This window comes from Caretta caretta, chromosome 3, assembly GCF_965140235.1.
Source record: "Caretta caretta isolate rCarCar2 chromosome 3, rCarCar1.hap1, whole genome shotgun sequence".
Classification (NCBI taxonomy): Eukaryota; Metazoa; Chordata; order Testudines; family Cheloniidae; genus Caretta; species Caretta caretta.
The window spans coordinates 196,988,863-197,012,600 of NC_134208.1; the positions used below are offsets into that span (position 1 = coordinate 196,988,863).

Genomic DNA, 23,738 nt, shown 5'->3' on the forward strand with positions numbered 1-23,738 from the left:
TTTAGTTAATAGTTAATATGTTTTTATGTTTTCACAAAATGTAAAACTAAAGACTCTCTGTAAAAACACAAATTCCGCATTTTTCAGTGGCAAATGGATTTCTAGGATCCCTGGTAATAAGCTATGTCCATCTCAACTCAGTGATCTAATATACATTAAAGTTATTAGAAATTAAGATCTGAGGAAAACATTAAGTGATTGAGTTCATGCCCTTTCCAACAATAATGCAGGATTTTCCCACAGAAGTTTTCTATTGCGGTACTTTGTCCAATCTAGTTTTAAATATCTCTAACACAGCAAAATTATACCATTTCCCTTGGGAGATTGTTTCTCATACTAACAGAACCCAGTTTTAGGATTTTTCCCTGATATTCAGACTTTTTCCATTCCTCAGTTTCATCCTATTATCCCTACTTATAGCCCTTGAACCATTCAATTATTCCTTTGCCACCTTAGTGTTTACCTCTTTCAAATACTTGTAGATGGATGACATATCCCCATAGTCATCATTTGACCATGTTATGCATAAATTCAGTCCCTCAGCCCTTTAATCATTTTGTTTCTTTTATCTGAATCCCTTCTACAATTTTAATCTATTAAACAAATTTATTCTATCACTGTAAATTGAAGTATAAAACTGAACAGAGGTTTTGCTTCTTTCTTTACCCTAATCCATACCACCTCTTTTCTTTCAAGCGTGCTACAAGACTGTATTATCCTTCCTTCTCAACTCACTTTGAACTACTCTCTTCCTAACCATCCATGCTTTTCTTAATTTTTCATTTTGTTCCAGGTCAATACAGAATCATTAAGGAAGCACTGTGCAACAGTATGTTATCTTCCTTACAAATGGATTGGAGGATCCCTTGACGAGGCATCTCTCTAAAATGAATATAATTAATGACCTTGTAAATAACTAGCTTACGAATAACTGCTGAAAAGGAATACTTAGCGATTTCCACATCAAGAAGTCAGAATACTTACTCTGTTAAATAATTCCTCTTTTGTGATAGTGACTGTGTAGTTATATAGTGATTGTGATTCCTCCATTGTGATAGTGTTTCTCTAGAAGTGTCATATTACACACATTGTAAATACTATACTATGCTATGGAGACAGTTGAAGAGCAGTCCTTCCTGAAAAATCCAGCAGGTTGGGCTCAATTTCCTGAAGAGTCCTTGGCACCTTAGCTAGATGAGTTTCAGAGTAGCAGCTGTGTTAGTCTGTATCCGCAAAAAGAAAAGGAGGACTTGTGGCACATTAGAGACTAACAAATTTATTTGAGCATAAGCTTTCGTGAGCTACAGCTCACTTCATTGGATGCATTGTTCTTCATCAGTCTGATTGTTTGCTAACTGTTGTAATGGGGCTATATTTAATGGCTACAAAGGTCACAGCAGTAAAATGTGTGTTTTAAAATATATATGACATCAGTTACTGTGAGGTGCATTTAGAGTACAAAAAGTCAAAACAAATGTTGCCAGCAACTAGCTACAAACCATCCAATATGACTTTAATTAAGTTAAAAAAAAGAAAGAACTATTAGCCATAAGTTATAACGATTTAAGATACACACACAAGGTATATCTCTGGATAGCCCCATGCTGAAATTAAGGTACCTGTAATTATAAGATCACATAATAACATGTGCATCATTTTAATTAACTTTGTAGGACTACTGTACATAAACAAAATTAATGAAATTGTACGATGACTTGGCTGACTTACTATACCTCATATCAATAGCACATAAACCATTTTCCACCATCCAGCTACTAATACTTGTCATTTTAATGATTTATCCTAGGGTTATTACCTTGTTTTTAAAAAATGCTCTTTAATACAGTATGGAAGCTGCATAAAGAGAGCATTAATCATTCTATGTTTTAATATCCTACTGCCTGATAAAATAAGTGACTAATATCTTTAATATTTTGTCTAGCTTTTTTGGGGGTGGGTGGGGAGGGAGGTTATTTTCTGTGAGAGCTTATACCTCTACCACTTATAAAATCAGGGAACAATCTTGCAACCAAAATCAACAATATTTTTGTTCATGTAGGATCTCATCGAAGGCCCTTTGAAGGAAACTGAAGCCTTTCCATTGACTTCAACTGATGCTAGATCAAACCTGTAATGTTTACAGAATCAGGCCTTTTGCTAGTGTATTTCTGATATCTTATGGATATGGATGCAGTACAGTTTTATATTGCAAAGGTTACTTATTGATTTAGGTGCACAGTTCTCACATGCTGCTAAAGTACTTTTTCATATAATTAATAAAAAATGCATTTTAAAAAATAAAATGACCTAAGTCAAACAGTTAAAATCAAACTACAGTTTTCCTTTTTTGTATTTCTCTAACAAAGTCTTACAAAAATAAAAATGCCAGAAGGCATAACAATACATCATTAAAAGGATTCATATTTAGCACACATGCTGTACATTTCCTCTTTAAAGCAGATTACAAACTTTATGTATGTGTTTTAATTAAAAATATGTGTTGCTAATCTTTAATATCCCTCAAATATGGAAAACTCTGAATAAATCTATTCACAGGCCCGTCCCTAGGGGGGTGCAGGGCCCAGGGCAGAAGTGACGAATCCATCACTTCCAGGACCGACCTTTCACTTCTGGGACTGGGGAAGCGTAGGGCCCGGAGCGGACACCCAGATTCACCATTTTCAAGGGACAGCTCTGCACATACACCTCAGGGTTCTGATGAGATAGCAAACTACTCTTGCTTCATTCTTGTTGCTATAACGATTTATTTAGAATTCCACTGAAGCATATGTATTGTCACTTCCTACTTACTCAATAACTTTGTTGTAGTAGTCATCAATAGGTACCTCTACATTTATGGTTATAATACAGTTTCCATTTCATTCTCATTTCCACATGCTCTGACATGTTCCCCTTTGGGGCTGACATTTTCAATGCTTGCTCTCTGCTAAATGGTGACATGTTTAAAGTTGAGCAAATCCTTTCATCTGTTTTGGATTTACACTGGCAGAAAAAAAAAATCTCCCCCCCAACCCCCGCTTTCAAAATAAAATCTTACTTCTTCTCCTCACTCCCCAACTATTGCCCTCCCACAAAACTCAAGTGGCTGAATTTTGGCGCTTCAAATCTAGTATGTAAGGAGTCCTCAGTGAAGGGGGTATGCTTTACCCAGATTGAAAAAAAACTGGCTAAATAATAGTTATAAAGAAAAAAAAATCACTTTAGCCCATGTATAGTAACATCTAAAATTTTTAGTCTACTGAAGCCCATCCGGCAGACATACCACAATGCATATATTCCTTCCCTACTTGTGAAGGACCCAGAAAGCACACTACAACTTATCACCTGTTTGTAACCGGGTTGTGATACAGTTGATTCAAAATGTGGTGTTGGAAGAGCAGTTTTTCCTGTAAAATCCAGCAGGTGGGCTCAAATGCCCATAGCAACCTATAAAACTCTGGCTCACCTTAACTATACCAGTGTGTCTCAACAGGACACACATAATGAATAAATACAGCAAAAGTTGTCTAAGGGGAATAAATTCCATACACACTCAATGGCAAATGATGCTTAAATCTTGAAAAACAGAGGCACACAAGTAAAGTTGACATTAACCTGCCTTAACGTCCCTCTAAGCCCAAACCCTGTTCACCCTAGCCCCAGCACCTAAGTCTACACTACACAGGTTTTTAGTTTTGTTGACTTTTTAGTTTTGTTTATCAACATGCCCTGTACAAACAATTACATTCTTTGCCCAGTATTTATTACGGTTTCATCTTGAAATGGGAATTACGAGCCCTTAGATAAATGGACTGAAAGACTGTCAAATTTCACTTAAGCTTCTGTAAATTGCTCTTCTTCCTTTACAAGAACTTATTTTATAAATGTAAAAATCAGCACTCTGAGGTTAACCTCAAGAGATAACCTTGTCTCCCCCACTTCTCTTTTCTAATTTATCTCATCTCTCTCTCCTCACCTTATCACACTGCTACCAACCACACCCTTATCTCCACCCTCCACTAACTCCATTACACATAAATCTCAAAAAACTTTCTAGATACCTAATAGCCAGAGGGCTACTATGAAAGAAGACACCCAACGTCCAAGAGCAATATGCACATGAGAAGCCAAGCCTCCCCGCAACTTGCTGGGGAAAGGATAGGATTCCTACAAGAGTTCAGCCCAAGAACCCTGCTTTGGGACACCATCTTTCTCGGCTTTGGCTAGTAGTTCAGAAGTGTAACTGTTGTCTCCTCACAGGGTCATTAGAGTCTGTGATACACCAGCCTTTCTGACAGAACAGTCCCTGGCAGTGCTAGGTGACAGGCTCAGGAAATCTCCTGCCCGCCCTGTTCCAGTGCCCCTGTTTCCAACTGTCATGGAAGCTACAGCCCTCTTGAGCAAGAGAAAGGGGAACTGCAGCAGTAGATTCTAATATAGCAGATTTCTCACTCTGCACTCTGTTGCTCAGAGCTCACCTCATTCAACACAGAATTTAACAGAGAATTAGATCCCTGATATAGAATCAATGGGAGGATTCCAAAAGCCCAGAGAAAGGCTAGCAGTCTCCATTAAATTCTGTAGGTCTTCGAAGTAATTTCCATATTTGCAATGGTAGGAGGAAACGGCGAGAGAATAGCTGGGCAGCAACTTCCCCAACCAACAGCCATTTCGAGTTGAGTGAGGTTTGTCAAATGTATCAGTCACTTCAGCACATCCTTTCTTACTCCCTTTCACTTGAGCTGTTGGAGGGTGTGGCCTGGTCTATACTACTAGTTGACCTAACTCTGGAGGGTCTACACTAAAATGTAGCTTCCGCTGATGTAAGTTGCCCACTACACTGACATAATAACACCACCTCTGCGAGAGGCGTAGTGCTTAGGTTGATGTAATTAGTTTGATGCAGTGTCAGTGTAGACTCTTACATTGCCTGTTGCTGCCTTTCAGACTCTTCTGGCTGTCAGTCCCTGGAATCTGACAGCCTGAGCACTTCCCTCTAAGGCTGAGAGCCCAAACCCTGCACTGGAGGCCGAGCTCCAGCTGTCAGTGCCCCACAATGCCCCACACTGACAGTTAAATTGGCGCAAGCACACCTGGTGAGGCCATGCACCACTGACAGAAAGAACATAGTGTGAACACACAAAGCCAATTTAATTACTGCGGTGGCTGTATGTCAATGTAACTTAAGGCGGCTTAATTTTGCCCTGAGTGTTCAATTATGCTACTCCATACCAGTCTCCAACCTTGGGTCCTCCTTCTGCTTCTGCATTTATACATAGCTTTTCTAAGCTGCAGAAGATTTAAAAACTGTCTTAAAACTTGTCAGTTTTACTGCTGCTTACAAGGAAGAGATCTCATTAATAGCCTAGAAAACCCGTCACAGTTTTCATTCTGCAGAGTCCTGGGAAAGCTTTCAGCTGCATCAGAGGCACTGGAGTTGTTCATCTGCAGATTTAGGAGACAGCACTGCACTGGTTTAGACTCAGGTCACATTCAGCTTGTTTTCTTCTCAATTATATGGATCAGAAAAAATATTTTTAAAAGGTTATATTTTGCAGACATTTATGGCATTAGCCCCCCACAAACCCAGAAAACCTTACTGATCACAGTAGTCAAGCGCACTTGTCAAGTCTTCACTTTACGGGTCTTACAACTTACACACTATGAGGTCTAGACTGCCTTTTTCTCTACCACTGAAGATCCACCACTGTGTCAAGACAAGCCACTGTTCTCTTCTAAACTGATACAAATACATTCGGCATTTAAAGTGCAAACCTTAACCTCTACCAGAGAATCACATTAAATAAGTGGTAGCAGACTGAAGGGAAGTCTTCCTTGGGGAAATACTTATTGAAGCCCCTATAAAAAGCTTGGTTTGACTGGTAATGTTGTGGGTACTTGTTTCATTGCTGCTTTGTATGAATGGTTCTCTCCAAACTTTACTTTCTCGTGCAGCATGTGCCTCTCCCTATTCTATCCCGTCTTGTTCCTTACCTGGCAGTAATGGCTCCTTGCATTTCAGGGACTTTCACACAGTATTTCTGACACACACAGTATTTCGGGACTAAGTTAAAAAGGGAGCTACTGAATTAAAGTTCTCTGAGCTACAGCCTTCAGATGAAGTTGCTACTGCTAATTCTCTTCAAGCAGCAACATGAGCTTTAGACACTTTAAAAACAAACATACTTTTGGCCAGTGTGTACATGTCACTGTGAATTCTTAATATTACAGTTCGTGACTTACTCCTATGTACCTAAAAGAAATGTATCCTCTTTTTCCAGAGCTCTCACAATCAGGAGAGTCTGGTGGATAATTATTGTTCCATGGCAAACTTCAACATTTTTACCATTCTGAAGTAACAGACCAAACTCTTCATGCAAAGCATTAATACACATCTTTGTTTTAGTATTCACATGGAATCACTCTACCTTAGTTTTATAAAATAAAAACTCATATTTTCACCCTAGATGTGGTGCTTGGATACTGTTACATGCACTTGAAGCAGCACTCTGACCTTCTCTTCACACATGCATTGTACCAATTTAACTAAATCAGTTTAGAAATTGATTTAATTTTGGTGCAACCCCTGTGTGGGTGTTGTTTAAGAGTGCCTTACATTGATTTAGCTTACCGACTTAATCTAAAGTGATATAAACCTATTTAAGAGAGTCCACATAAGAGGGTTGCACTGATTTAAGCAAATAAGGTTTTAATAGCTCGAGTTAACTTGGTACAACTTTAGTGTGGACATAAAGCCTGTACCAGTTTTGAAAGAATTGGGATCTAGGGCCTCTAATTCAGAAAATAATCTGAGCATGTGCATACCTATTCAGAAAAGCTCTTAATTTAGCACATGCTTCACTTTAAATTCCAGTGGGACTTCAAAACATGCTTTAAGTTAAACATGAGCTTAAGTCCTTTGGTGAACATGGATGGACCGCTGAATTGACGGTTAGAGGAATAAACACAAGTTTGGGGAAAAGGCACTCGTACTCTAACTCCAGCTCTACCACTGGCTGCGTTTCTGTTGGAAAGTCGCATAACCTCTTTGTTTGGTTTCCCCATCTGTAAAAAGGGAGAATATCTACCTCATAAGGTTGCTGGTAGAGTTAATTAGTTAAGGCTTGTACAGTGCTTTGAACACGTATTGTAAAGCAGGGAAGGCATTAGTAAATAACTCCAGTATACATATCCTGCTGTGGGGCATCATTATACAGATTAGATTATTGCATTTTGTTTAATTATAGTTAACATATACTTTTCAAAATCTGCATTTGGGTCTGACATGAGGGGGAGAAAGAGGCTAGGAAATTTTAAAAGGTGGCCTAAATTAAACACTGAAGGGCTCTCGCTATTACTTTACAGTCTAACAATAAATATAAAACTATTAAAGACATTCTGTTACTCCTCAGTATTTAAATATTATATCACAATTAATGAAGGTGGAAAAAAGCACACCAATAAACGACAGTGCTTATAAACTTAAGTTTTATGATAAGCACTGTTTGCTCATACTATGAGTATTTAAGAATCAAGCAAAACATGACTGTACAACTGTTAATAACAGCTCATATTAAGATAATAACTGTAAAAACTGGTTTAAATTATGACTGATTATGAAACAATCCCATAATTAAAATTCCACTTGGCCCTACAAGAATCCGAAAGCAGGTTTCGGTTTTCTCCCTATATTCGGCACACATCCTTCTTCAAAGTGAAAAGGGTGCGAGGAGAAAGGGATTTTCTTGTCTCTGAGTGAAGCTTTCTCCCACTATGAACCTTTCTGGGTGCTGCTGAAGCACAACTACTAGGATTATTTACCATGAAGAGATGTGAGGGTGCCAAAAGTACTGTAGCTTGATGGTGTCCTTGCCATAATACCATTATTCTGTGCAACACTATATATCAGCCTAAAGAATGGTTTCAACTTATACTATATATAGTTAATACGGGCTATTGGCATCACCATACTTTCCACTCTGAAGGATAGGAGACAGATGAATTCAAATCAAAATAAAATAAACCAGTTAAATGGACTATTACAGTACGGGAGCATGCTCAGAAGGTGCATGTATCTCTCAATTTATAGATAAACACACCTCTACATCGTGGGGTATACAAAGGGTACGAGGAAGAGAAGGCTTTGTGAACACAAACTAGTCTCTTGCTTGACTGAATGCATCCGATGAAGTGAGCTGTAGCTCACGAAAGCTTATGCTCAAATAAATTTGTTAGTCTCTAAGGTGCCACAAGTCCTCCTTTTCTCTTGCTTGGGACACTGTTTATCTAAAGCCACAGTTTCATCAGCAAATTGAGTCTTTCTGCTAAGGAGAAAATGGCCTAAGAAGAATTTAAAACATTTAAATGAGAGGGATACTCCTTTTTTATTAGGCAATGAGTTCCCAGATGCGTGCACCGTGGTTAGCTGGTGCACTGCCTAATAAAAACAGAGAACCCTTGTACCCAATACATGCAATGGAGAGGCAAAAAGGAACTGAGGTGGTGAGAGCAACAAATGTATTTCCCCCAGCATCGTTCAATTTTAAAAATTAACTTTACAGGCTTTAGCTTCAGAAGCAGCCAACAGCTATAGATTACTCACACACACATATTCACAGTCATCCTGCTGTCTTTGCCATGAGGCTACTTCACACTTCTCCTCCTGACTTACCTCCTGAATTCAGAAGATCCTAACTGACTGCAACTTACTGTATCATCTTAAATTTAAAATACCAATGTAGACCTCTAAAACACCTCCCAATTCAGTTTTTTTAAGTCAAGCTTAAGTCTAATGTAGGCCACCTTACGCCTACTCTCAGCACACACCATCCACTACTACGTTGTAACATGATCACCTTATACTACAGAAGCCTCCCTTCCAGTGAGCTGTGTAGAAACTGCTTGTAAGTGTTTGGCATGTGAAATCAGATGGTAGCACTTGAATCAAAGCGTAAAGTTCATCTGTTAAGAGCTGTACTCTGGGTTGTCTGCAGAGGAAATTTTCAAAGACACAAAGGGAAGATAGGTGTCTAACACTTCTGCCCACCCCCACTTCTGCCTTTGAAAAATCTTCCCTTCAAATCTTAGTTACTTGTGCTATTTAAAACTTCTGTGCTCAGATGGGTGCCCTTTAACAATTCTAAAAAAATAAATAATTTGTGGATGTGAGAGAAAAAGAATGAGGAACTGGCAATTTTTTCCCTTTCTAAGGGCTTGTCTACACTACCAAGTTTTGCTGACAAAACTTATGTCGACACCCAAAAGCCAACAAAACAAAAATTGCCGAAGGGCGTTCACACTTGCTCCCTCTGCCGACAGATCACGTCCACATTGGGGACACCATCATTGACAGGGTGAGCAATGCTCTGTGGGTATATATCCCACAATGCAGTGTTGTGGGAAGGAAGAGCGGATCGCTGCGTATCTTGGGATTCTCTCCCAAGTTCTCCCTCAGCCCCCTCCGCTGCCGAGAGCAGCATCATGAGTAGCTCTGTGAGCTCTCCGTGTTGAGGAAAGGCAAAGCAGCACAGCAGTCTGTCCCCTCCGCCCCCTCTCCAGCAGCAGTCTGTCTGCTGTTGTGTTCTGTTATGCCCTGCACAAGGGAGCATTCCAATGATTCACTCTTTGTTTGTTCCCCAAATGGAGCAGCACACAGATACTTCGGAGCTTTGAAAGGGGAGGGGTGCATGCCTGAAGGGCAGCAGAGATCAAAACACTGAGCAGAGCAATCAGGGCAGGCATTCTGGGATACTGGCGGAAGCCATTTCTGTCGACAAAACAATCAGCAGTGTCTACACTGGCTCTTTGTCGACAATAAATGAAGGGGAAAAGACAAAAAAAGTCTCTCCTAGGGGTGGAAGTTTTTTGTTGCCAAAACTGGGCATTTTTTGCTACAAAAGTTCCATTATAGTGTGTACACTCTTGCTGTTTTGTTGCCAAAAAGCAATTTTTGGCGACAAAACTTGGTAGTGTAGACAAGGCCTGATACCCTATATCTGTATGATAAACCATATGTACTGCTGACCCTGACCCCCCCCCGCAAAAAAAAACAAATTACCACCACTATAGGAATGAAGGAATTCCTAGCCAGAAAGAAAGAGTAGTTTTTCCACCAAAGTATTATTTTGGTTCTTAAACCTAGGAAAAGTGATACTGTGGCTTAAACCTTCACAGTTCTTCACAAATAGTATATTCATATAGCTTTTCTGCATGTGACTTACATGACACTGAATATTTCTCATTATATATATACGTATACACACACACACACACACACACACACACACAATATATATATTTGCAAGTGATTTAAAATAAGTTAAACCTGTATTGCATAGTGACCCTAAAAAAGAACTTCTAAGGTGATACATAAGCCAAAAAGCATTTCCTGTTCTATGAAAGCATTACAAATCACAAAGGTAAATTTCACAATACTTCTTCCTTCCCATCTTGGTTGACAATTTCAAAACATAACTGAGATAGAAACGTAGAGTATGCTAAAGAAAGAAGACAATCTTACAGAACAGAAAGAACTTTTTATTTAAATTAGCTAGCAGGACAGAAACTAGAAATAGTTGAGAAAGGTTGATGAATTTATATTTCAGTACCATGCTTCTCTTAAATGACTTGGAGCATTATAAAGCTTTATCATCAATCCAAAAATCAATTTGATGAATATCTTTTGAAATGGGAGTGGGCAGGAGGAGGAATCACCTCTTCAATACACAGCTGTGCATGTGTGTGAAATACACACATAATGTATGAAACAAGCTAATAGCACAAAATAAGGACTTTTAGATAACAAAATATCAGGTCTCTTGACTAATCACATACACTTTACTCGTAAGTTCTCAAGTATACACTGGTGACTACCGAAGAGGATATTCCTAATATTCTCATCAGTACTTGAAGCCTAGATTTATCTCCTAATCCTACCAGTAACATATTTCAACAGCCACTCCAAATTCAGAGCCACTACCCTATGTATCATGTCCCAAAACACATGGCTATTTTGGAGTCTGCTCTATTCCTACACTACTATTTCAGATCACTGCTTACCAAATAGCCGCACTGTGTTAGTACGTTATCTTTGATTCTTATAAAGCTTGTAAGAGCAACATGTTTCACTTTGCCAACATGGATATAAAGCCAGCAGCTTGCCTGTGATCTTAATACTTTAATCAACACAAACAATTGCTGTTTGTTAGAAGACAGGGCCACATTGAATATACTCATGCCAAGTATTAAATCTATAGCAGACTCTCCCTTCACACTGAGTTCTTTTTATTGGATCTTTCACTTCCACTAAAGAGCTGTTAAGATAGCCAATACTTTTTGACCTTTAGGACTTCAAGTGTTAAAGCCTCCATCTTTCTGGTTAAGGACCAGATATAAATATGACTGCCTTCCAAATCAATTAATCCACTCTTCAACTGTCCAGAAGGATGGTTACTGTGTGACATTAGGCACTTCCTTTTTCACTTCTCCACCAGCAGCCAACCCATGGGGTAAGTGTGATACGTCTGCAGCACTTCCTGACCATCTCAGCCCAGAGTGAGAGAGACTGGGAATCAAACGCGAAACTTCCAAAGGGCAGAGTACAGCACTACACTTACCTAACTTGACCCCAATGTTCTTTTTCTACTACAGAAGAGATTAAGGATTTCCCCCCCATTTTCAGGGGCCCTGTACCTTATCCGTTTTAAAACATATTTTATGGTATTTATGGGATACAATTTTTTAACCCATGTGTAATTTTCTTTTAGGGGGTGGGGCCAGAGAGAAATGAAAAGTATTCAGCGTTAAACTAAAACAGCTTTAAAAATGGATCAGGAGAATGACTATGCCCTCTCCTTCCTGGCTGGTGAAACCAGGATTACACTGGGCCTGTAAAAAGAACAGGAGGACTTGTGGCACCTTAGAGACTAACAAATTTGTTTGAGCATAAGCTTTCGTGAGCTACAGCTCACTTCATCGGATGCATTCAGTGGAAAATACAGTGGGGAGATTTATATACATAGAGAACATGAAACAATGGGTGTTACCATACACACTGTAACTAGAGTGATCACTTAAGGTGAGCTATTAAGCAGAAGGGGGGGGGGAGAACCTTTTGTAGTGATAAGCAAGGTGGGCCATTTCCAGCAGTTGACAAGAACATCTGAGGAAAAGTGGGGAGGGGGTGGGGGGGAATAAACATGGGGACATAGTTTTACTTTGTATAATGACCCATCCACTCCCAGTCTTTATTCAAGGCTAAGTTAATTGTATCCAGTTTGCAAATTAATTCCAATTCAGCAGTCTCTCCTTGGAGTCTGTTTTTGAAGTTTTTTTGTTGAAGAATTGGAACGTTTAGGTCTGTAATTGAGTGACCAAAGAGATTGAAGTGTTCTCCAACTGGTTTTGAATGTTATAATTCTTGATGTCTGATTTGTATCCATTTATTCTTTTACGTAGAGATGTCTCCGATGAAGTGAGCTGTAGCTCACGAAAGCTTATGCTCAATTAAATTTATTAGTCTCTAAGGTGCCACAAGTACTCCTTTTCTTTTTGAGGATACAGACTAACACGGCTGCTACTCTGAAACTGTCCCTGTAGTAAGGGTGATGTCACTTCCTCTGTTTTCTTTGGCATAAAATGTATGTTTAGAGCTTTTAGGCTTAGGACAAGGTTTAACTACATTTGCTTACTGATTAAAAAAAAAAGATCAAGTAACAGGGATCAAGTCAATACATCTGAATTATAAAAGTTGTGATTCTCACTTATACTAAGTACTCTGGCAGCGCAGGAGGGCCTTGAAATGGTTATAACTGTTATTTACACTCGCTTTAAGATGACTTTACACTGCCAAACAGGGCCAGATTTAGGGGCAGGTGAACCAGGCAACAACCTGGGGTACCGGGCTCGGAGGGTGCTGGGCTTGGCGTGCGTTTTTTGTTGTTAATAGAATGTTTGAAGTAAAATGTTTCAGGTATTCCATATGTGGATTTATTTTTCCACTGACCTCCTAGAATGTTCTGGACCTTTGTAGAATCTCATGGAATCTTCCAGACTTTCTGAGAATTACATTTTCCTCAAACCTCCTAGAATGTTGTCAGTCATGCCCTCATGGATATATAAGGGGAAGGGTGTTACCAGTTAGTGAGATATAAGAACAAAGTGAAGTGAGAGACCAACTGCGATATTGTGAACCTTGTTTTACTGTGTAATTGTGAAAATGTACTTGTGTGTTTAAGAGTGTAAGTAGTGACTAATAAAGGACATAGTTAATGAGATGCCAGAGATATATATCGAACCCCTGTCTAAGCAACAGTATAAAAGAATACTGTTATTTCTTTTGCCATGCTTAACACACGTTTGATGACTTTCTAAGTCTGCAGAACATAGACTTTTGCTCTCCCTAATATTTTGTTTTCCCCTGTAGAAAATAAAAAATGCCCCAAAAAGTAGCCTTCAGCAGCTCAGTATACAAAGTGAAAAGCTCAACTGCAATCTAGTTTGCAGCAAAGGGCAAATTTGATGGGAAAATATCTGAAACAGGACAACACAGACCAGGCTTTAGGCAATAGCGATTGTCCCAGTGCAGAAGAAATTGAGGTGCAAAGCATAAATGATGGAAGTCCTATTACTAAGGAATTAACAGATTTACCTGAAGATAAGGAACGGAAATGTGACGAAAGTGATGGAGAATTGTCCAATTTTCCTGGTGGCATAAAGGAAACCGATAAAGAAGAATGTGGCTCACATAAAAAGGAGAGTAATGACAAAGAAAAACGTGGTTTACATGAAAAGGAGAGAAATGATAAAGAAGAATCCACCTCGAATGATGACAGAAACAGCAGTGAGAAAAACTGCATACCACAAACGTCTACATCAGATCCTGCTTCATGGCTGGTGATCCTAAACTCTGACGATATTGAACGAACAATTTTGAACGGACTGGGGAAAAAAATCGAGAATATGACATTTCCAGTAAATAAGCAGAAGTGACTCTTCTCAAAGGTCACACTGCAAAAGAGTGCTCAAGAAAATGAATTGGCGTTGACTAGTTTACTCATAATCAACTGACAAAGTGTTCTGGTTTTGTTGCAAAATATTTGACAAGAATGTCAGATCGTTGCTTGCACTATCCGGGTACAATTACTGGCATAACTTAGCTGATGCTCTGAAGCAAGATGAAAAATTGCCCAGCCATTTTATGGCCTACTCCAAATGGATGGAGGTCAAGTCCAGACTCAAGCTGAACAAACAAACAGATGCAGAAAACCAGCACATTATTAATGCAGAAACCCAGCATGGCAAGAATGTACTCTAGCATCTGATCTCAATTACCCTTTTCCTGGCAAAAATAAGTTGGCTTTCTGGGGCTCCTCTGATAAGTTGTTCACTGAACAACAGTAATTTCCTCAGTTTGGTAGAGCTCCTTGGGAAATACATCGAGTAGTTCGCAAAGAAGCTATGGACCATTTCTGCAGCAAAACAATTCAAAATGAAATGACTGACCTTACAGCAAGGAAGGTGCTTGATAACATATTGATACAGCTTGGCAAAGCGAAGTACTTTGCTGTAATAACGGACTGCACTCCCGACATTAGTCGCAGGGAAAAGATGTCATTTACAGTAAGATTTGAAGGCGACGAGGATGGCTGTATCCAAATAAAGAAACCCTATCTGTTTCCGGTCTGTGGATGACTCCACTGGAATAGGTCTAACAGACCTGTTTATGAATGTTTTGAATGAGAATAAAATAAACCTTCAGGATTGCTGAGGCCAAGGCTACAACAACGGCGTGAACATGAAGGGAAGAATCAGTGGCATCCATGCCAGGATCCTTGCGCTGAATCCAAGAGCTTTCTTTGTGCCTTGTGGCTGCCATTCCCTCAGCCTGGTTGCGTCAGATGCAGCAGCATCTTCTTTAGATTCAGTATCTCTCTTCGGAGCACTGCAAAGGATATACAGCCTGTTTTCAGCATCAACTATCAGGTGGAAGATCCTCACGGACAATGCTACAAATCTGACCATTAAGCCACTAAGTGACACTCGCTGGCAGAGCCACATTGACAGCATTAGGCCAGCGAATTACCAAGTGACTGAGGTTTACAATGCCCGATGGAACTGGTGCAGTCAAGTAAAGCTGAGGCTGGAATCCGACACGAGATTCAAAGCCTGGCAAACCAGATCATTGACTTTAAACTTCTGATTTAAATTGTGGTTTGGCACAATATCCTGTTCCAAGTAAACACTGTAAGCAAGGCATTACAAACTCAGCCAATGGACATCGCAAACATTACTACTGTGATGAGCAGCTGCTTTGATTTTGTTGTGGTCTACAGAGACAACGGATTTGAAGATGCTATCATTGCTGTAAAAAAAAAAAAATGGCGGAAAACGTAGGCGTTGAGCCCGTCTTCAAGGAAACTCGTATTCATTGGAAGAAGAGACAGTTCGGTTACGAGGGCAGAGATGAGGTGATGGGAAGGTTGGAGGAAAATTCAATGGAGACTTCTTTTTTTGCTCGCTCGATGACACTGCTCAAGTGTCCACTGAAGAAAGGTTTGGACTAATGAAGCACCACAAAAAGACCTGGGGTTTTTGTATGACCTTAGTAAGCTGCTGGTGGACAGGAAGACACTCTTGAACAATTATACAGACCTGCACCAGATGCTGACACATGGGGACACTTTTCCTAATGTTTGGATAGGTTTGAGGATTCTGCTCACGCTGCCAGTCACAGCTGCGGATGCTGAGTGCAGCTTTTCAAAGCTCAGGCTCATTAAAACATATCTTCGATCGATGATGGTCAAAATGGCTTGAAAATGCCACTGGCCAGTCTTTAGACCTCCTCGACACTGTGCTTCATTTCGCGAGGGCAAAGGCGAGAAAAGCGACTTTTGGAACTAAAGGACTAGGGTTAACATTCTAAGGCTGTCACCTACGTTACACTATTTAATACTGGTCCACCCAATGTTGGTGCACAGTTCAGTTTCTTCATGTTAGTACATTTCAGTCATTCTTAAAATTAAAAAGTTTCTATAAGCTTAGAGGAAATGATTTTTTTTTATTTGCTTATATATGGCATGTATAAATACCGATTTATAGATCCTAGCATGCAATTCCATCTTATATGACAGGGATATGATAGGGATAAATCATGCATGCAAATCATGCATCAAAGTCATGAAATGCAATAAAAAATAATGACAGGTTTCAGAGTAACAGCCGTGTTAGTCTGTATTCGCAAAAAGAAAAGGAGTACTTGTAGCACCTTAGAGACTAACCAATTTATTTGAGCATGAGCTTTCGTGAGCTACAGCTCACTTCATCAGATGTATGCCGTGGAAACTGCAGCAGACTTTATATATACACAGAGAATATGAAACAATACCTCCTCCCACCCCACTGTCCTGCTGGTAATAGCTTATCTAAAGTGATCATCAGGTGGGCCATTTCCAGCACAAATCCAGGTTTTCTCATCCTCCACCCCCCCCACACAAATTCACTCTCCTGCTGGTGCTAGCCCATCCAAAGTGACAACTCTTTACATAATTCAGGGGACACCATCACAGGGCCTAATAACATCAGCCACACTATCAGAGGCTCGTTCACCTGCACATCCACCAATGTGATATATGCCATCATGTGCCAGCAATGCCCCTCTGCCATGTACATTGGTCAAACTGGACAGTCTCTACGTAAAAGAATAAATGGACACAAATCAGATGTCAAGAATTATAACATTCATAAACCAGTCGGAGAACACTTCAATCTCTCTGGTCACGCAATCACAGACATGAAGGTCGCTATCTTAAAACAAAAAAACTTCAAATCCAGACTCCAGCGAGAAACTGCTGAATTGGAATTCATTTGCAAATTGGATACTATTAATTTAGGCTTAAATAGAGACTGGGAGTGGCTAAGTCATTATGCAAGGTAGCCTGTTTCCTCTTGTTTTTTCCTACCCCCCCCCCCCCAGATGTTCTGGTTTAACTTGGATTTAAACTTGGAGAGTGGTCAGTTTAGATGAGCTATTACCAGCAGGAGAGTGAGTTTGTGTGTGTATGGGGGTGGGGGGGAAGTGAGAAAACCTGGATCTATGCAGGAAATAGCCCGACTTGATTATGTAAAGAGTTGTCACTTTGGATGGGCTAGCACCAGCAGGAGAGTGAATTTGTGTGGGGGGGTGGAGGGTGAGAAAACCTGGATTTGTGCTGGAAATGGCCCACCTGATGATCACTTTAGATAAGCTATTACCAGCAGGACAGTGGGGTGGGAGGAGGTATTGTTTCATATTCTCTGTGTGTATATAAAGTCTGCTGCAGTTTCCACGGTATACATCTGATGAAGTGAGCTGTAGCTCACGAAAGCTCATGCTCAAATAAATTGGTTAGTCTCTAAGGTGCTACAAGTACTCCTTTTCTTTTTAATAAAAAATAAGATATTCAAAAGTTTAACAAACAGAGGGGAGGTGCCGAAGATGATTCTCCTTTGCCATTTGATCAAGGGCTGGCCCTGCTGCCAAAGCACCATACAGGGGCCTCAGTGTAAATAAGAATTGGGACTAAATGTACAAAAACTGATAAGAACACAGATTCACTGTAATAAAACCATTTTGAAATACTAGAACAAATAGCATTTCTTTAATCAGACCACACAAAGACCTAAAATTCTTTCTGTTATTTAAATGTTTCCCATCAACATAGTTCTGTTTTCCAGGAATTCCTAAGATAGCAATTAAACAAGCACTGTGATGGTTTTATAACATACCTGAAATGCTATACTATTTGGAGATAGATTCTGTTTCAGAACAAATGTAACGAGGAATACGATGACTGCAATGATGCAGCACACAGTCAAGGCACAAAAAGTTTTGACTCCTACCAGCTTAGTGTTTTTAGGCAAAACGGACTACTCTGTATTACAGTTGTATGGAAAATTAGACTGACATTCTGAAAACACATAAGCATGTACTTAATTTTATGGACGCAAGCAGCCCTGAGGAGTTCAATGGGACTATTTGAATGTGTTGGTTAAAGCACATGGCTAAATGTTTGCAAGGGGTCTTAATTCTCTCTCATACTTAAACTGTGAACTTGTAGGTATGCAGATAATGACTTGACATGAACCACAGGATCAGGCCCCACAAAAGAAGGCGTTTCTGTGTGTAAGTCTTCAGGAAATATCTTATGCCTTATAAAATGAGTTAAAATGAAACATTAAAAACCTACCTTAAAAAGTGTCACAGTGATTTCAATGTTTTCAGGAACAGGCCACACCACCACACCACGGTACGGATTTTTGATTCCAGGTTGCCAGCTATGGGCCTAAAAGAAGAAAAGAAACAATAATTGAGTCAATCCATCATAAAACACCTGCTCCAACGCCCCTGGAAGTCAGCGTGTGCATGCATGCGTGTGTATTGATGATTAGCTCCAAAAAAAACCCCCTGCTTTCATAAATTTACAGTTCTATTAAACACAATAAGACAAACCACTGAGAACAGAAGGAACTCGCACCATTGATGGGAGTTACGCAGTCACACACATGGCTCTCTCTAGCCAGGTGCTGAGTGCTCTGGTCCTGATCTTGCAAAGCAATTAAGCACAATGCCTGTATCAGGGCCAGAACTTTGAGCATCCTGCAGGTACAAGTTCTTAAAATGGTGAATACAGACCTTTGGCACATGTTTCAGACTATGGAATGCTTTCCTTTAAAGCAAATAATTAAGAGTTGCTATTGTGCACGCTCAGTAGCCATATTCAGATTTTAATAAAACTGACTTATTTTTGTTTTATTGGAAAAAAATAAAGCACCAATTTATAGTACACACTAAATGCCTCTGAAACATTTAAACCTATAAAGAATTAACAGTTAAGTACCTTTAACTAAAAGAGAAGTGACCAGGATAAAATGAAGTAAAAAGAGACTAACTCTAAAGACCTGAGCAAATCATTCCAACATGTGGAGTGGCATACTTTCCACTAAAACAGTGAACACCATGAAGTGTGAGTTTCAGAATCTAGTTCAGTTAGTATGGAGGAAAACTTTAGATAACTATGGAAATATAAATGAATATATGCTAATATAAGGGGGGCCGCGGAGTAGCATGGTTGTTTCTAACTACCTGTTTTTCTTATTTTGAGAAAGTTATAAACTATTGTTATTTGCATCAAATTAACTGAGTTTTTAAATTCTACAGTATCAAACATTGTTCATTTTACAAAAAGAAAAGGAGTACTAGTGGCACCTTAGAGACTAACCAATTTATTTGAGCATAAGCTTTCGTGAGCTACAGCTCACTTCATCGGATGTTCTTTATATGTTCTTTGCAACATCCAGCACTTCAGTGTATGATTTTTATAACAACACTATTACTAGCATAAGGCTAACGTAACTTGGGTCACAGGTACAATAAACTCAAATATAATTACCCTGGTTATAACACATTTGGAGATAGGATGGTGTTACTAAGAGTACACATTGGGTTTTGTAGCAATTAATTGTTATGGTGGCACGACCCTGTTGGCCATTTCAGTAAACTATAATTTTCAAGAGGGTTTTAAAAGGTCTCTTCTGGGTTAAAATTTAGAGCAGATACCCCACCTCAAAATTAGCCAGCTGCCCAGTGGCCAATTTTAGCTACAGAATTCAATACACCATGGTGGGAAAGATAATGATTGAAAAACATCCTCATTTAGTAGAAGAGGGAAACTAATTCACCACTGCTGTGCATTATAAACAGTGCTTCATCTCACATGATAGTCACACATTTGGCAGCCCTGTCAAGCACTCCTGCAGCCTGCATAGCTCCTCACACATCCAGCTTCGTTATCAAAAGGAACTGTAGTAGTTCCTTTAGGCCACCAGAGGACACTACGTTGCCTCTACCACAGGCAGTCTATCTGCCTTCTGGCTCTGTTCCCTCTGTTGATTCCCTGTTGCGTGGAGCCACAAGAGAAGTGTCAGCAGCTTCTAGCAGGGTGCGAGAGAGCAGGTCAAGAGATTGAGGGAGAGATGGAAGGGGACGGAGGGAGTATCTAAGAATAAAGTCCTGCAAGGAGCCATCGGTAAGATCCAGCTTGTTTTCCATGCTGCCCAAAGCCATTTATCTTTGCAGATATATTTAGAACATTCTTATTGTTTTTCTGTTATTTTTATTCACTCCTACAGCGTTGCTGATGTTTACAGTTCCATCCAAAGTCTGGGTACAGGGGGATTTACCAGTCTCCTCTCCTCATCAGGCTAGTTGGTGAGACAGTAAAAAATGGAGAATCCTAAAACAAATCAACATGCATTATGGTTACCTGACATGCACGTTATCAAAAGCAGAGAGTTTCTCGCCCTCATGGTTGCAAAGTAATGCTTGAAAATGCGTCCCAAGTGCACCCTCAAGGCCGAGAAACCAGATGGCAATAAAATGAACCCTATATATATATTTTTTTTATATATATATATATTTTTAAACCCCATGAATTTTAAATCGGCCTCATGATTTTTTGGGCCTGACCCATGTTTTTTGAACACTTGGGGTTGGCAATACTGCTCCCATTTTTATACTGTAAAAAATTTTGTACATACAATCAAAAACAAGCTTTCTATGATTCAGCAGAATTCTGAGTACAAGGGGATTTACCAGTCTCCTCTCCTCATCAGGCTAGTTGGTGAGACCGTAAAAAATGGAGACTCCTAAAACAAATCAACATGCATTACGGTTACCTGACATGCAAGTTATCAAAAGCAGAGAGTGAGAGACTGATAGTTTGAGAGACTGAAAGTCCTACCTAATGAGCTTTTAAAGCAAAGCTATCCCCTTATTAGCGGGATGATGTTATATGCCCATTTGGCTTTGGAATATAGGACTGCACCATCCAGGCAACATGACAGGCAAAGATAACCCCTGGGTTGGTGCAGGAGAAAGCAAAGGGCGCAAAATAGGGGGAGGCCTATTAGCTAATAGAGAATACTTTGAGTACTTAAAATTATCATTATCATATAACAAAATATTATTTCTCAGAGCAAGGGTCCCTATATTGAGGGGGTCTTGGCCGGGGGGGGGGGCATTGGAGGGGGGAAGTTGTGCCCTTACAGACTCATTATGTAGGCATACAGCTATACTGACTATATTTTAATCATCCAAAATACAGGCCTTTGCTTTGGCAACTGGGCAAGATTTTGCCACCTACATGTGGTAAACATGCCAACAATCCCAATATTACCCACTCTCCCCATGTTTTGGATCGTGACCAGCTGTCTCTCTCTAGTAGCTGGCTGCTAGGCCTGAACATTATGTTTCCATTGCAATTACCACCTTAGGCCACAGTTCCCACAATGCTCTGTGCCTTCCAGACTCTCTTTCCTCCTCCCTTACACAGCCTCCTTCCCTTTCTGCATCTTTCACTGCTTCTCTGTTGCCCTGGCTCCGATGCAGCCTGGATGGACAAAAACACTGCCACTGGCTGCCTCCTGTCTTCATCATCCCTCCCACCACCCCCTGCCCCCTGAGGCTAGGGAGAGAGCAGCAGCCTGTATAGGGGGACCTCTATTGTTGGCTGCCTCACTCACTAGCCAGTCACCGGCAGCAGTAGCCTTTTCAGAAGGAGTACAGAGGAAAAAGCACCAACCCCGCAGAGAGGAAGTGAGGAGACGCTGCAACACCCACGGCACTTTAAATGAAGAAACACCTGGGAGGAGGGGAAGGATTGGTGAAATATGCCACAAAGATGCTAGAAGTGGCAACATGCCTCATCACCCCACTCCTAGAAAACTGTATGGATAGATAGATGAACAATTGGGGTGGGGGACAGTAATGTGTGAGGAAATCAAAGACTGGTGGTGGGCTCCATAGGTTCAGATAAGCATTTTAGGATCTCCTGGCCTTTGGAGTTCTCTCATGACTGTTTTCATTATTTACGCTTATATTAGGAATTACCTGCTTTATAAATACATTTATTTTTGCAAAGTTGGATTATCGTGACAAATAGGACTCCACAAATTGATGCATCATAATGATGCAGTGTTTGAGCACAGACTGTAAGGCTTGGTAGGTTTTGGTTTTTGCCTTTTTGTCCCAGTAAGAGAAGAGATCTTTAAGGACAGCTTGAAAACTATCCATTTATAGGCTGGGATAATTAAGATATTCCTCTATAAGAGATCTATCACCAGAATGTATACATACCCTGCTGGGGGCCTAGATGTTGTGCTCAATTCGTGGACTGCCCTTGGGAAATATCTGATCTGTTGTCAATATTTCAGATATGGTTACAGAGAATCGCCTGTTTTGACCATAACAGATCTGTGCAAGTCTCAACACTTAAATAGCTTCGTCATTATCAACACAAAACAGACATTCCACATGTAGCACACAGGAATGTACTGGTTTTGCAGAACAGGGAAAAGAAATATTTGAGCAAATGGTCATTTCTTATTTACTAGTGACTGGTGCAGGGGAACATTGCAAGCTCTTGGGTGAAAAAGTAACATGCACATGCTTTGCTGCAATGCTCTGTACCTGGAGATGAAAGAGAAAGCTGAAGCAGATCCAGCTGGCTCCAAATGTAGTAGCCCGTTTATTAAGCAACACAGGAGAGGATGAGAGCACACCACTCTAGTGCTCCATATACTATACGGGCTCCCCTGGCAATTACCCTCAATGTGCTGAGCCCTGGCTATTTCCAATGACTGCCATGCTCCCTGAAACCAAACATGACAGATGCAATGAACAAGAACCCTGCCAGCTTTCTTAGGGGCAGGCCCTCTACTTTGGAACCCTTGCCAGGTATCAGGATGGCCACAAAAGGTACCACCTTTGATGCAAAATGAAAAACCTTTCCAAAATCACAACCTAAATATTCATTAGCGGCACTTCGCTGTGACACACAGCAGCATTTAGAACCCTGCCCCCCTCCTGCCCCGCATTTTAACTAGTACACATCTCTTACTTAAAAAAACACACCAAAACAAAGCAAAAACAACTAGACATGTCCTAATGTAATACAAGGCAGGATGGAGATTACAGTCCTTCAGATCAATTTCTGCTAAGACACCAAGGTTAGGGTGCATTAGATATATCAGTCTTCATAAGGCCAAATGAAAAAACCCAACAGATTTTAAGAAGGTCAAAAAGCAGAAATACTGGTCTCATACATAAGGTCACTAAACACCACTGGGTAGCTCTTTATCGGTGAAGTTTTGAAGGAAGAAAGAAAAGTAGATACTTTTAGAACAGTAGCGTCCGACTTGTGGCCTTTGAGACTCTAATTATAGCAAATGAGGGAGCAAATTTATATTTGACCATGAATTGAAAATACGTTCCACAAGCCATGATGCCCTGCATTTTTTAAACGCAAATGTTAAGTGTTTGGTTCAGCCCCAACACTGTCTTCTTCCCAAATGTCTCTCACCACTTCTGCTGCAGTCCCAAGAGCATCCCGACTGTGAGCCAGCAATGCTCTGAGCAGCTGCTTTTCCTGCTCCACTGCAGCTGCTCTGCAGCACCTTGCCGGCTGCCTCATGCACTGCAGAGGAGGGAGACGAGAACAGCACTAGCTGCTCCATTGCTTACTTCTCTGCCAGGCTGTAGAAGGCCCTAGGAGAACAGGGAAGGAGCCTGACTGAGGGGAGCTTAGGGGAGTTGCTCTTTCCTAAGGGCTCCCCTTCTCCAGTGTCATCAAGGGCATCTCAGGAGAGGAGGAAAAAGAGAAGGGGAGATCCAGCAACCAATGATAGCATCCTGATTCTCTGCG

At 40.3% G+C, this 23,738-nt stretch overlaps 1 protein-coding gene across 15 annotated transcripts in view; it reads right to left on the minus strand.

Moving 5' to 3' along the window:
- Positions 1-23,738, minus strand: part of EHBP1 (EH domain binding protein 1) — a 321,978-nt gene that overhangs the window by 238,921 nt on the left and 59,319 nt on the right. For all 15 annotated transcript variants that reach the window (XM_048842663.2, XM_048842662.2, XM_048842660.2 and 12 more), the window contains exon 4: positions 18,225-18,320. In XM_048842663.2, the coding sequence (XP_048698620.2) occupies positions 18,225-18,320 (96 nt within the window). The remainder of the gene's footprint in view (positions 1-18,224; positions 18,321-23,738) is intronic.